Source organism: Caloenas nicobarica, chromosome 2, assembly GCF_036013445.1.
Source record: "Caloenas nicobarica isolate bCalNic1 chromosome 2, bCalNic1.hap1, whole genome shotgun sequence".
Lineage (NCBI taxonomy): Eukaryota > Metazoa > Chordata > Aves > Columbiformes > Columbidae > Caloenas > Caloenas nicobarica.
The window spans coordinates 27144239-27158091 of record NC_088246.1 but is presented as its reverse complement, the minus strand read 5'-3'; the positions used below and the strand labels follow the sequence as shown (position 1 = coordinate 27158091).

Sequence of the window (13853 nt, the reverse complement as noted above, 5' to 3'; positions counted from 1 at the left end):
AGAAAAATATCATGATTTTATTTTGTGTGACAATAAAGTCAGTTTTAAGGGATTTTAGGACTGAAAGGCTCTGCGGGAAACATGGCATACTTTTTCTTGAGCTGCAGATGCTAGTAGATGCCACATTAACAGCTGTGGCATTTCAGCAGTAAAGCAGAACTTGGAGCATTTCATACTGATGATTTCAGGACTGGACAAGCCACTGTGACACCCAAGACAGAAAATAAAATTTCACAGTTTCAGTGCCTTTTCTGTCCTCCCCCACTGATGCCTCTGAGTTCAGCAGCATCTGGGAGGCAGGAGACTGCCTCTTGTATATTTGGTCCTCTTTGGCCGCCTCTAGAAATCTCCTGCACCCAGGTCTCTCCTCTCGCCTAAAGCACTGAAAAGCATTTTCCAAATACTACATTCAGCCTTCAGATGTGTGGGTGTAACTTCTTCTGACTCACACAGAATCTCTCCACAAATATCGGAGCACTAATGTTAGGCCAAATGATAGTTATTTTTAATCACCAGAGGCTAGAAGTAGTGTAGGCTCCAATAAGAGGAGCAAAAAAAGACAGCTGATATCAGCTCAGAACAGCAGGAAGAACCTAAAACAAAACCTACAAGACAAGACATGAGCTCTTGTTTACTGAAATCCTCACAGCACAAACTGTGCTCTGTGTTTCTATGTTCCAGTCTGGACAAACACAAAAGGACAGAGGAAAAAAGTTTTAAAATGAGAACAGAATGAATGTATCCTTCTATTACAAGCTGTAGCTGAAAGTATTCTCCGCCCCCAGCAGCATAGTTAGAAATTCCCCCAAATTTTAATTCAAAATGGAGCACCTATGCATGTGCGTGAATTATTACAGTGTGCAAATGACCACGTAGTCACAAATGTAATAACAACAAAGCATCCTGGAAAACAGACACAGTAGAGCTCTATGCAGCTCCACAGAGATCATCCTACCAACGATGCACAGCAGGAAACGAACAGAAACGAAAACAAAACAACCTCTCTGTCTCTGACGAAGCCTTACTGGATTCAATTTTACAACATTTTGGTATGTATTACAAAGATTCTGCAACAAATTTGGGTTCCTGAGTGCTGGAGCATTCCCAGCATGGGAGCTGCCTCAGCATCTTCATAGGCAGACATTCAGAGGTCCACTTAGCAGAGAGCTACTATGAAAACAGGCAAAATCTGATTCATGCTTAGGATCATAGGGTCACAGGATAAATCAGGTTGGAAAAGACTTTCTCTTCCAAAGGAGGGTTTGGTTTTTGGTTTGGTTTGGTTTGGTTTGGTTTTTTTTAAATTTGCAGCCAGCTCAGAGCTACGTGTCTTCTCTGAGATTTGCAGCACTTCAAAGACTGACCACATGTGCCCCTTCTCACTAGAAACTGGGGAACCAGACAAGTCAGCTCTGGGAAGGGCCATGCTGCTGGTTCTTTGGATTGATTTGACTTAGGAAATTCTGGGAAGCATGGAGGGAGTTTAGGGTATCTCATTTATTTTATGACTCTGAAGAGCTGAATCTTTACTTGAAACTTAGATAGCAGCAGCAACAAAGTGAGGAAGCCTTTGTGGAAAAGCACCAATGTAACTATCAGAGAAATTTTTCTTTATTTTTTAAGTATTCCAACCATACTTTCTTGACAATTAAACTTGTTGTAGTACTTCTTTTCTTTTAAAGTTTGAGAGGGACTGAGCTCTGGTCTGGCTTCCACAGAGAAGGAAACTCAAGGACAAGAGGAAAAGGAGGATATTAGTCATTCGCGCTGTTACCTCAGCCTGCTCCGCACACAAGTCTCATGGATTTGGGTGCTCAGCACCTTTAGAAGGCAGGCTTATGGAGCAAAAAGCACATCTGAAGGAATTCATGTTGATTTTGAAAGAGCAGACAACAACAAAGGAACCAAAGGAACCAGGAAAAAAAAGGCAACTTGGGCCAACACCAGCCACTAAATATAGCCCTTCACTTACCTCAGTGCATCTAATTCTAAGATATGTGTTTCTGACTCCATATATTTAGTTGAAAAGGGAAAGACCACACCAGGATAAGCAATGAAGAGTGGTCAAACACATAACTTAGTGGCAGTGTATAGAAGCCACTACAAAAAAGCTAGGGGAGAATGAAACATTTTGTGGTGTGGCTGAGTGGCTGATTTCCGTACCCAATCCACCAATATTTTCCAAGCATGGGCAGCTCTTCTTGGAATTAAAATAGAAAACACAAGTCCCATATCCCACAAAAACCTGACAGTTTAGTAAAGAGATGGAACCAACCAAGTAAATCTGACTGCATGGCATTTTAGGAAAAGGACAGAAATAGCTGCAGCTATTAAAAGTGATATACTGCTGAAATCTTTTTGTGATTATGCTAGGAGTTGATCTGACTCCTTGAAAGAACACTTAAATGGTTATTGCTTCCTCAAATAAAAGCTACTTCATATGTGCTCTCCTTCCTTAAAAATATGCTGATAGGAGTTACTTCTAAGTGTCAGATTTGTACCTCTCACTGCCCTTTTGAGACATTTGGAAAAGATGAAGCTGAGAAAGAGGAAATTAATAGATCGGGAAATAATCTACAATAAATCAAATTGCAGACAATGTAGTCATTTTTTTTTGTTGCTGCTATCATTAGTTTGGATGTAGTAAAACAGTATTAATCAAATTTTCCAAACACAATGCAGAGTCCTCCAAATTACAAAGTAACATTAAATTTGGTTTATTTGCATGCAACTAATGTTTCTAGCTGTCTTCCCCAACTACTCCTCTCCTGAAATGATGGATATTTGAAGCTGAGATCCAGATACCTCAACCAACTTTAATAACCCCTCTTTAGTTCCAGAAGAAAGGAAATGGTTTGTAATATCCTAAAGTCCCTTAGATCCACTGATTATTTCTTTTCCTTGTGTCTCTGCAGGTCATCTGCTCTAATACAAAAGCTATGAGATCTGGTATAAGAGCAGTGCTGTGCCCATGCTAACAGGCCCTGCTGAAAGGAAGGGTACAGTAGCTCAGACTTCAAGTAGCCAATTTATTGCAAACACAATCGGAGTTCTCATCTGCCTCACTCAACCAGATTACGCCTGTGCAAAGTTTCAGGTACTTCTTCAGGTCACTTGGGCTTAGAAAGCTTGGGTCAGACCACCAGAAATCAGAAACATCCTGGGCAGAGATGACCAGTAGTACATAAACAATGGGCATTGCACCGCAAATAATCCTCATAATTAATGGGTGATGTAGATTTTTATTTGTTTGTTCAGTGACAAAACACATTACAGACATATAAGTGCTTTCTAAGAAAGAGAGTAAGACTGAGAAATATTATCATTGAGAAATAATATCATTGACACTACCAATCAATAGTACAGGGATGTTCACATACAAGGCCAGCCCCATGCACTGCAAAAAGCAATATAGGACTGAGCTCATGTTGAGTCACATCATCAATAACCATGCCATACTATTTTCATTTTTGTCACCCCCACCTAAACAGAGACCAACAGTAGCTGAGAGAAGCAGTGTGAACCACTGCTTAAAATTCTCTCACCAAACTGAGGGAGACTCAATGTGATTTCTATGTCGCTGCTGGAATTCATTCCCTCTCTGGATGCTGCCAAACCAACCCAACCAGGGATGACTCACCCACAGGGTCTCATAAAGTCCTTCTGAAAGGCTTGGGTTTTGCCTTTGGAATGCACTGGGTTACACCAAGAGTTTGTGATGCTCCAGCGTGGGGGAAGAAGACATCCCTGACTCTTCCCTACAAGGACATTCCCAATCTGCACTCTGCAGTATTAACTGTGTGCTCAGTTTATTCCTCACTGCCTAAGGAAAGCATCGAGCATTCAGTCCTTTAGCAAATGGTATTGCCCATCCACTTTGATTTTGCTTCTGAGACATTTTTTTGCTTGCATAGGAAAACAAATGAACAAATTGCCCAATCCCTCACTCTTCCTTGTTTTCCCATTTCTAACCTTGTGGTAAGGAGATGTATGATGAGCTATAGAGGAAAAAATCTGTGGAAGTCCCGGGTAAAATACTGTCAGCACATCACTGGGTAAAGTAGAAATATAAAAACCCAAAGAAGGGCAAAAATAAGACAAGAGGAAGAAAAGAAATATACCACAGGAGGAGAGAGTAAAAGCCAGTAGGACCGTTTTGTTTAGAAAGGATTTGATAGATCACATGGCACTTTACATTAATTAATGAGTAAACAAGTCCACTTGGCTAATAGTAATTGTTCCCTTCATGCACATTAACTAAAATTGAACTCAGTATTTGTAGCACAACATATTGTAGAGCTATGACATTTACTACCACCTATACTGTATTAATGAGCAACAACCTAATATGGCTTTAAATTTGGCAAGAACTTTGTGTTTATAGAATATATCATTCCTCACATTTGAGGACTAAAATCAAACATTTTGCTGACTGGAGTTAGGAAACATCATTGCTGATAGATTTTTTGCATAATTGTCTGCCATGGCTGATAGACAACTTTAGTTGAAGCCTTTGGGTTCTGGTAACTTTCAGCAAAGGCAACAGCAAAGCCTGTTGTTCTGATTATGATGATTTAAATGATCCTATGTAAGATTAAGAAAATTCATAGAAAGAGGTAAAGAAAATTAAGAAATTTCTTGGTAATCATCTCACTTAAATCTGTACAATATATCAGGAAAGACAAAAAACATTACAGTTGCTAGCTTCAAGAATTTACCAAATGTGCACAAGAGGTATCTGAAGTTCTACCTGCTGAAGTTGAGCCAGCTCTTTAGCTGTCCAGAGATGTTTCACATATCTATCTCTATTGATATTATCAGAACTCCTGAGGTGGAATTTCTTAGAAGTCCCTCAGAAATGGCATCAGAAATCTATTTATTGATTTGACTTCTCAGAAGTGGCTTGCATGAGTTCCTTGACAGTCACATCTGAGATGAGTTTCTACTTGCTTGTATCTTGCTCGGTGAGCTCAAAAATTGAAAGGCAAAAGGTACATTAGTCAGCACCATATAGTATTTATTAAGGCCACGTTTTTATAGAAAGTCTTTGGAAAGCAAAATAGAGGTCTGTTGGGAAAATATGCTCAAAGTACTGTGTTTGTCACGTCTAGGCAACCTAGTTGTAATGATAAGGTGTGTGTTCATCTCTAGCTGCTGGGCTGGACTATTATAAGGTCATGTATGGCAGAAGAAAAACTGGGCCTGTCTCACAGAAGACCTAGAGGAATGACTGAATCAGGACTGAATGAAGGAACGTTTCTCTTGCAAAATGGTAATATAAATGATATGGGGCTGACTAATAATACAGTTGGTTTCCACTAACAGAATAACATGGTGATCTACAGAACTGAATTCCAGACTCTGAGCTAAGATAATATTTTTCCCTTATTTTCCATCTAAGTCAGTTAGAACAAAACCTGTGTTCAAGAGGCCAAGTCTCATGCTTATTGCTTCCCCATTTAGTCTCATGTTGGTATCCCCATCTGATCTGAGATGCAGAAGATATTCCACATGTCAGAAGCCTCACAATGGTGGTTCGAACATGGTTCCAACTCATAATGGAATTATAATGTAAATTATCTGTGGACAGTTTGACCAAGAAAATAAATATTTCCCATGGACAGAAGAACTGATGTCATTTAACTGAAAGATGATGAATCCAGGGTGCATGTGAAAGCACAGTGCCATATGTGTCTCTCAATGCACAGGTTTTAAGGTTTCAGATCTAAAAAGGGGGACATCCAGCTTAATGGGAGAATTAAACAGAAGCTCAGCTGGGCCACCACTTTGTCCTGTGTGTGTGATTCTGATCGAGAGTATAGCCTGTCTCAGTGCTTTCAGTTTAGTGAGTCATACCTGTCCTGCTTAAGTGCACCTACTTTTAAAACTATATAGAATTTGTAATTAACAGAGCACATTGTTATGTCTATAGTCAATCTCCCCTTTTTGTACTCAGGACTACCCTGAGTCTGGTTATTATCTTGCAAAATCAATCTAGTTTAAGGATTATTTGTCCTGAAAATGCAACGGGCAATCTCCTGAATATTTTGTTTAAAACATCAAGCTGCATGTACATCCTAAAAGAATTTGAACATAGCATCTGAGCTAAGATCTTAAGCAGTCTGAAAGAACACATCAGTCTGCTGAATATGATATCCAAAAAATACAAGTTCTCATTTCAAAGGTAACACACACACACACACACACACATATTTATATAAATCTGTATGGCATATTTGCTGTGCAGGCCCAGACTCCTTGTGAAGTTGTTTTTCAGTATAGCAAATTAGAAAAACATGCCCGGAATTAAAGGTTACTTAATCGGGTTGAAGCAGTAACTTCAATTCCAGCAACTCCCTCCCACTATGTTACATCTGATAATGTCCCCAAGTCCAAACATAAACTTAGTTCAAAAAGATGTTTGGTCCTTGAATGTAAAATGACACTTAGCTTACACAATTAGCCAGGTAATACATATCCGTCCAAGAGAAGCAATTTTTACCACAGAATAATCTGCATTTTACTAATCTCTGATTGTTAAGTTTTACTTGCTGAAACTTTTCCATATGGCTTTTTGAATACCATTGTCCTGTATTTAATTACCACAGAAGAATATTAATGAAGAGGTTGGATATTTGGCCTGAGCCTTGTCCCACAGGACAGTTTGATGGAGATAGGGCCAATGAGCAGAACATTTCTGTCAGTATGAGGCTGTGCCATTTCACACACAAAAGCAGTGGCAAAAGAGCAATAAACACACCCATAGAAATAAAATACCCAACTATTTTTGAATTGTCCATAAACTTCTAAACTAGCATGGTCATAAAGTAGCACTGAGTGAAGTGAATCACTCGTTTGCTAATCTAAGGGACAGCCAATCAGGAATTGGTGGAGTAGTCCTTGTAGTCAAGACTGTTTTTATCAAGCTGTAAGTAAGACACATACCCAGAAATGCAAAGTGTACTTCCCAATTTTAAAGAAAAAAACCATGATACTGAGGGGAACCAAGGCAAGGGTAGGCAGCTTGGAGTGCAGAGGATGCGAGGAAGTGAACATGGGTGGGAAAGCATATGTTGCTGCCTGGATGAGGAAGTGGTACACCACAGTTACTTCATAAGTGCCAGGGCTTTATAAACTAAATCTCCTAGGGACTGTTTTAAATAGACAAAGAATGACATGCAGCCCTGACAGGCTTTCAGCATTGTTTGAGAAGGCTGGTTGCCTTCTAAAAACACCAGACCACCACTTGTACTTTTTCCAAAAATACCTATTTTTACCCTCAACCTCTTCATATAAACAGTGAGAAGATGCACCATGTACTATATCTGTTTTGTCTAGCATGAAATTAATGGCTTCCTCAGTCTTACCTGACAATGGAAAACATATTCCGGTGTGGTTTTCTTGAACTTCATGTTCCATACCAAGGCTACCCCATCAGGCTCATGTGGAGCATCTTCATTATTGTTATAAGATGCAACCATCAACTCAGAGTACTAGAAAGAAAAAGAAAAAGCAAATGAAAAAAGACAGATGATGAAGAACCTATGCACAATCAGATGAGACAGAAATAATCTACACTAGAAGTGCAATATCTGGTTTTAATTATAATACATGCTAGTCCAATCATAGTATTCAGCTTCATTTTGGTTTTATATTTTACTCGTCCCTGACATCCTTAAAGCCCCAGTTCCTCGCTGTCTAGCAATTATTCTCAGATACCACAAAGGCAACGTTATTTTCTGCAGGTAATTCTCAGAAAAGACAACTATGAGGATATTCATAAAGGGAATGCAAAGCAAGGAAGAGAGAAAATCTGAAAGCTTGGGTAATTCTAACGTATTTGCTTAACCAATTATTCAGGGACAAACCATTATCTTAATTGATTTTGATAATGAAAAAACAGTATGACCATAATGTTGACTTGGTTTTATTCTGAAATTCACAGTTTTTTCAGCATCCCTGAAAACTATTCTTTCTTATTTCATTATGCACACTTCCTATTCACTTATGCGCAGAGTCAACTTAAAAGCTCTTCTTGATAAAATAGCATACAAAACATTTTCTTCACAGAAGCTCTATTTTGCAAGATGCTGAGGTCATCTTGTAAAGCACAGGATGACCTTGAATTCCACTGACTCAGTAAGATTGATGCAACGAGCGCTCTAAAATCTGATCCATATTTTGTTGTATACCCATTTTCCACTGAAATATAGCAGTAGACATGCAACGCACACATTATGTATTTGCTCTGTGTGTATATATATACACACACATCATATCACACATTAAAAATCAGATTTTCACGTTCTGCTGATGGCCTTATATAATTGCAAAATACCATAAGAAGTGAAACTTTGCCCACGAAGCACCAATTCCTTTCTGCCTGTACAATAGCACTCAGTTCTTCACTCTCGTATGTTTGACACTAGGCACCTCTGGCAGCCTCTGACCTTCACTCTAAATAGCTGAAGCAAGGCAGTGGACCTTATGGCATGTCCAGAGGAAAGCACGTGGCTTCTGCAGACCAACGAGCCAGTAGCCCAAGTTCCACAGGACCCATACCCTCCTCTTGTAAATGCTTTCCCTCAAAATTTCTCAATGATCTCCACAAATCATTGTCACTTTTTGTCTTTCCCAGGTAAATTCCTGCCAAACCATTGACCACTTTATAGGGGAACAGTGCAGCTGATAGATGTAAAGGAAGTGGGACAGAGGAGCTGCCAATAGTGTTACTGGCAGCTGTGAATTTGGTCCAAACCAGGCATTTAAAAAATAATAAAAAACCCCCACCACCCTTTATATCATTATTATTGGGGTTTGAACCTCTCTGCTCTCAAAATCCATTTGGAAGAAATAATGCACACAGCTATAACTTTTGCCATCAGCAGCTGCTCTTTCCCACTTTGTGTACACTTCCATGGATAATACATCATGTAGCTGATGATTTTTCTGTTCAATCTTGTTGTTCCAAATGAGCCTGGACCCACATGTGAGAGAACCAGCAACAACATGTGGCCACCACAGCTGCCTCCTTCCCATTTTGGGGTGGCTCTGACTGCGTTGTACCTACATCCCAGAAGACTCTGCCTGCTGATGCACCTTGTAAGGGCAATTTAGCACCAAAATCACTTGCATGTGATTTAGACCATGCAGCAGACCAGCCACCTCTTCTTCCTCCTCAAGAACTGGGGGAGATCTGAGGGTGGTTTAATCCCGCACCTGAGATACCACCTCTCTGGCCACAGTTGTGCCAGTGCTCCCATCCATCTTACCCACCCTCTTTTCTTTCTCTCTCCCACAACAAAGATTACTACCGCTTCTGAACAACGAGCTCAGCTTCTCTTTTGAACCTTTTCATCCCACCTTGGCCCAGGTCCAAGTAAACACCATGTACAGTAGGTTCTTGCCAGGGCATCTCGTTTTGGCCGAACAGCTTAGGTACCATCCAGGCGAGCAGCTGAGCCCGCAGTCATGAAGAGGCAGATACCTTGGTAAGCAGAAGTGACAAGCCCTTCTACTGGCATGGCCGCAGCCAGCTAGGGTGTGCAACCAGGTCTGAAGTACCAGTTTCGAGGCACTTTGGGGTTGGTTCATGCTCCTGGATGGTTTAGCAAGTATGTTCTCCTTGGCAGCGTGTCTGGCCATAAACAAATACCGACTCAAATCTTGCTGGTCTATGTGTAGGTTTTGCAATCACAGTTTATGCATCTGACTGGAAATACAATTTCAAGTACAGATGTTGGGGTCATATCTAGCTGGGCAACACCATTATAAGGCTTTTTGACTCTTAAAAAGCAGAGCCAAGGGAGGCAACCTAAATCTGCACTGGCATCACACACTTGCTGCTTCACTCCATCTACTTGCATTTACAGAATTTTGGTCCTCAGCAGGTGCCCAGCTGTCCTGTGACTGCAACTGAGAACAACAAGGGAATGGTGCTGCAGGAAACAGCATTCAAGGCTGCTGCCCAAGAGTCAGAAAGACACAGCAGTATCCCTGAGACTGTGGTTTTCTTGGCTTTCGATGAGCTAAGTTACCTCCTCGTGGACAGAGCAAGGTGATCCCACTCTCTGTGTTTACACTCAGTCTCTTGAGCCTTTCCCTTAGATCCTTGATGAAGCTTCTAAGCTGTTTTCCCTTTGCTCTGCAAAAGAACCAAGGGGCTAGTGGGTTAGCTTTAATGGTCTGAATGATCCCACATGTTTGGGACCATATTTTACACGTGACTGAGAACAGAATTCCTTGTTTAATCAATGCATCAAGGTCCTTTGTTTGATTAAGCTTCTATTTGCCTCCAGGCTGTTTTGCAGCAACAGTTTTATCGCAGAAAACTCAGCAATGTGTTCTGCAGTTCCCATGATTATTCAAGTTATCCTTCAGCATACTGGACACTGCCATGTCCTGGAGTGTGGCTGAGAAGCGGAGCTAGCAGTTAGGGGAAATACGTCCATCTGGCTCCAGCTCCTGCCGCATGATATTCCCCAAAGCAGGCAAGAGAGGAGGCAAATCCCTCCTCCCAAGCTAGCATGGGGCAGCGCACAGAACCCCCCCGGCACAGAGAAGCCGGGGCAGAGAAGCCCTCACTGGGGTGCCAGGGAGCTGAGTGTGAGGAATTAATGGAGGGGAAGGCAGGAGGGGCCACCCTGGAACAAAGAGGTGGGAAGTAGAACATGCCTGTGAGCCCCAGGGGCTGAGCAATTATATTTGGCAGTGCTCTTCTGAGGCAGCTTTTTTTCTTGCTGCCCTGGGAATACAGTAAGAGCTGCCTGTTAGGAAAATATCAGATAAGAATTCCATGTAATTTCCAGCCCCTGAACAAGTGAACAACCTAAGATAAGTGTTTCCTCAGGCTCATATTTGATTTCTGTGGAAATCCACATGTGCTTAAAGGCCACCCACGTCACACCAGTGCATACCTGTTGTTAAGCTGATATTTTGTATGAAAGCAAAGGGATAAATCCTTCGTTTCACACATGGGGTGTGAGCTGGATATTACAAGAAGCCTCTCTGCAGCTGGCTGTTGTGCACTGTACCTGGTCAGACAGCCAGATCTGCACAGCCTACCAGCGATGCTCATGAGACCCTCCAGCTCCTCCCTGCTGCCTGCCACGTCCTCCACGCAGTCAGCTGCCACCTTACCTGAGAAGTACCCAGAGGGGTGGAAGCAGCCCTGCTGCCATTTCAAGGGGAAGGAGAGAAGGATGGATGCGAGAGCCACTGTGCTCCTCACCCGCTGCCTCTCTCCAGCCTGCATGCACCATTTACGAGCTTGGCCTTAAGCACTTGCTGTCCCCATATGCAACACCTAACATGGTGGAGCAAGAGCAGCTGCTTCTAAGATTAGGCTAAACAAAGCTTGTTCTTTGCACTGAGCTACATCTACAGCATCTTTGCTACCCTCAGCAGGCTGCATCAGGGCTCGGACACACCAGGGCACGCCTGAGACTGGGTATGGGGCCAACTAGGCAGACTGGCTTGTGTTCACATTTTTCAAGTTTATGTCCTCCCAGAGCAGTTTCTATATATCTGTATCGTGGACCCTGGAGCAGAATCTCCTTGGTTTCCCCCTCAGAGAAACCAGATGCTTTGCTCCGGGCAGTAACTGAGGAACAGGCTAATAGGGACAAAGCAGAGAGGATGAGGGGGACCGGAGTGAAACTGGGACCAAATGAATTTGACAGGACCTGTGGTGATGTGCGTGCGCACTAATCACAGCTCTCCAACGGAGCAACTAATTAACCTGGTTTCTTTGCTTTGCTGATGTGGCTGTATTGGTTTTGGGAAGCTTAAGCAGCTCTACCATGAGTTTTATTTTGCAGTATGACAATGCTTTGTGGTGCACAGAAGCTGGATATGCTCCAGGCACGCTGCTTTAGCATGCCCCCTGGCCAGCTGCAGCATCCTCCTCCACGACTTGAAGAAAGAACCCAGCATTTTTAAAAAGTTTTCTTTTAAATCTTTTCAGGTTGTTCAGATACTTTCACATTTTGAGTATTAGTATATTAGAAAGATAAATTGTATCTCTCACTACTCTTATTTTTATACATATTATTATGTATAACTATTTATTAAATCAATTGCTACATATTTAGGAAATCATTTTTAATTGGTTTAATTTTAAACCTTTTGTCCTAAAAAAATTTCCATGTGCTGAAGGAGAGGAGGGGAGAGGAAAAGTAAAGACTCCTTCATTTTAGTAGGTTTGTTAACCTATAGTTTTAACAAAACATCCTGGTTTTAAAGACAAAGTAACATATATGAAAAAATGACAGCTTCATTATTGCCCTTCTTCATTATTGCTCTTCTTTGTGGAGAAACATGCATTCACTCATTCAAGGCCCTGCTGTTAGCCAAGAAATAACGTTATACTCTGCAAACAAAAGGCAAAATGACACTGGCTGTAATTTTTAGGGAAAAGCTGGAAGGCATATGGAAACAGATATCCCAGCTTCACATCTTACCTGAAGAGACCAATCCATACAGGTGACAACACGATGCTTTGACCAGTGCTCATCATAAAATTGACGGTTAAATGAAAGGTTGGCTCCTGCTTGAACATCTCTGTGAATTCAAACAAAGTGACACTTTTTGAAGTACCAGGATTCAAATGCTGTGAAAAGGAACGCAAAAGTTTCTGACTGCTTCTCCAGTCTCTGCCCAAGCCGGGGAAGTCTGCCACCTTGACTTAATTGCTCTCATTGTCTTGCTGAGAGTAACAAATCTGCACCAACAAACAAATTTTACATGTGTTTCACAAAACCACATTTCTTAATTTCCCACTGTCTACCTGACTCTTTTCTGGCTCACTTTTCTGGGTCACCTCTGCCACCATTGTCTCTCAGGACTGAACCTAGCCCTGACATCCAGCTTCCCCTTTTCTGAATCTTCACCTCCAAGCTATAACCAAATACCTCTTATTTCTGCCTCCTGAAATCTTAAAGGTACAGCATCTTCTCCCAGTGATGGAGATGGCAGATGCCTTCAGGCACCATTAGGATGGGCTGAAGCTCAGTGCTGGCCCAGCGCTGCCACACTGATGAACTTAGGTGGTCCACAGGGGTGATGCTCTAGAGTAACCTCCAGTAAGTAACTTCAGTGTGACACAGCTACTGATTTGGCATGAGGCTTCAATGGATATGCAGTTGTTGAAACCTGAATACTCCCTCTCCTGCTAACAAGTTTTGCTGCTTCTACTCCCCTACCAATTGCTGAATATACAACCTATCGCCTCTTGTCTTATGCATTTAGAATGCAAACACTTTGGGAGATCATTGTTTTCATCTATACAATGCAGAGCACAGTGGGATCCATTACAGACCTGAGGCAGTAGTCAAATATAAACAGCAGTAATTCAAATTTGTAAAAATATCATGACATAAGTATGCAGACATACACCACTGGAATGTACACATGCACATCCACATATACATGTGTATACACACGTTTATCTATTTCAATTATTTATTCAGAATTTGAAATTTCATCCCCAAAATGAAAAAAAAAATAAACCACCTGAATAATACATAAAAAACAACAACAAAACAAAACAGAGAAGAGAGATTTAAACCTTTTCTTAAGTATAAAAAGGATTAATTTAGTTTTAAAATTGAGGCTTCCTATCATTGGAATTCTTTTAATAAAGCTTGTTTTATAAAAGCAAAAAAAACCCCAAACTGACCCATCTTTCTCTTCTACATCTCTGCCACTGTAGTCAAAGAAGATGTCTGAATCTTCAGCCAAAGCTCGCTCAATTACACGTATTGTCCGGTCAAAAAATATCAAGAATTCTTCTGAATGGAGAACTTGCTGTTTTTCTTCTTCTGTCAGTTCCCTAGGAGGAGCTTGAAAAATAA

The 13853-nt window shown here is 41.3% G+C and overlaps 1 protein-coding gene across 1 annotated transcript in view; it reads right to left on the bottom strand.

Annotated features, from left to right (window-relative positions):
* Nucleotides 1-13853, bottom strand: part of DYNC1I1 (dynein cytoplasmic 1 intermediate chain 1) — a 189979-nt gene that overhangs the window by 64009 nt on the left and 112117 nt on the right. The window contains exons 8-10 of the mRNA XM_065627742.1: nucleotides 13679-13841; nucleotides 12462-12561; nucleotides 7368-7493 (exon numbers count right to left, since the gene is read on the bottom strand). Coding sequence (XP_065483814.1) covers nucleotides 7368-7493; nucleotides 12462-12561; nucleotides 13679-13841 — 389 coding nt within the window. The remainder of the gene's footprint in view (nucleotides 1-7367; nucleotides 7494-12461; nucleotides 12562-13678; nucleotides 13842-13853) is intronic.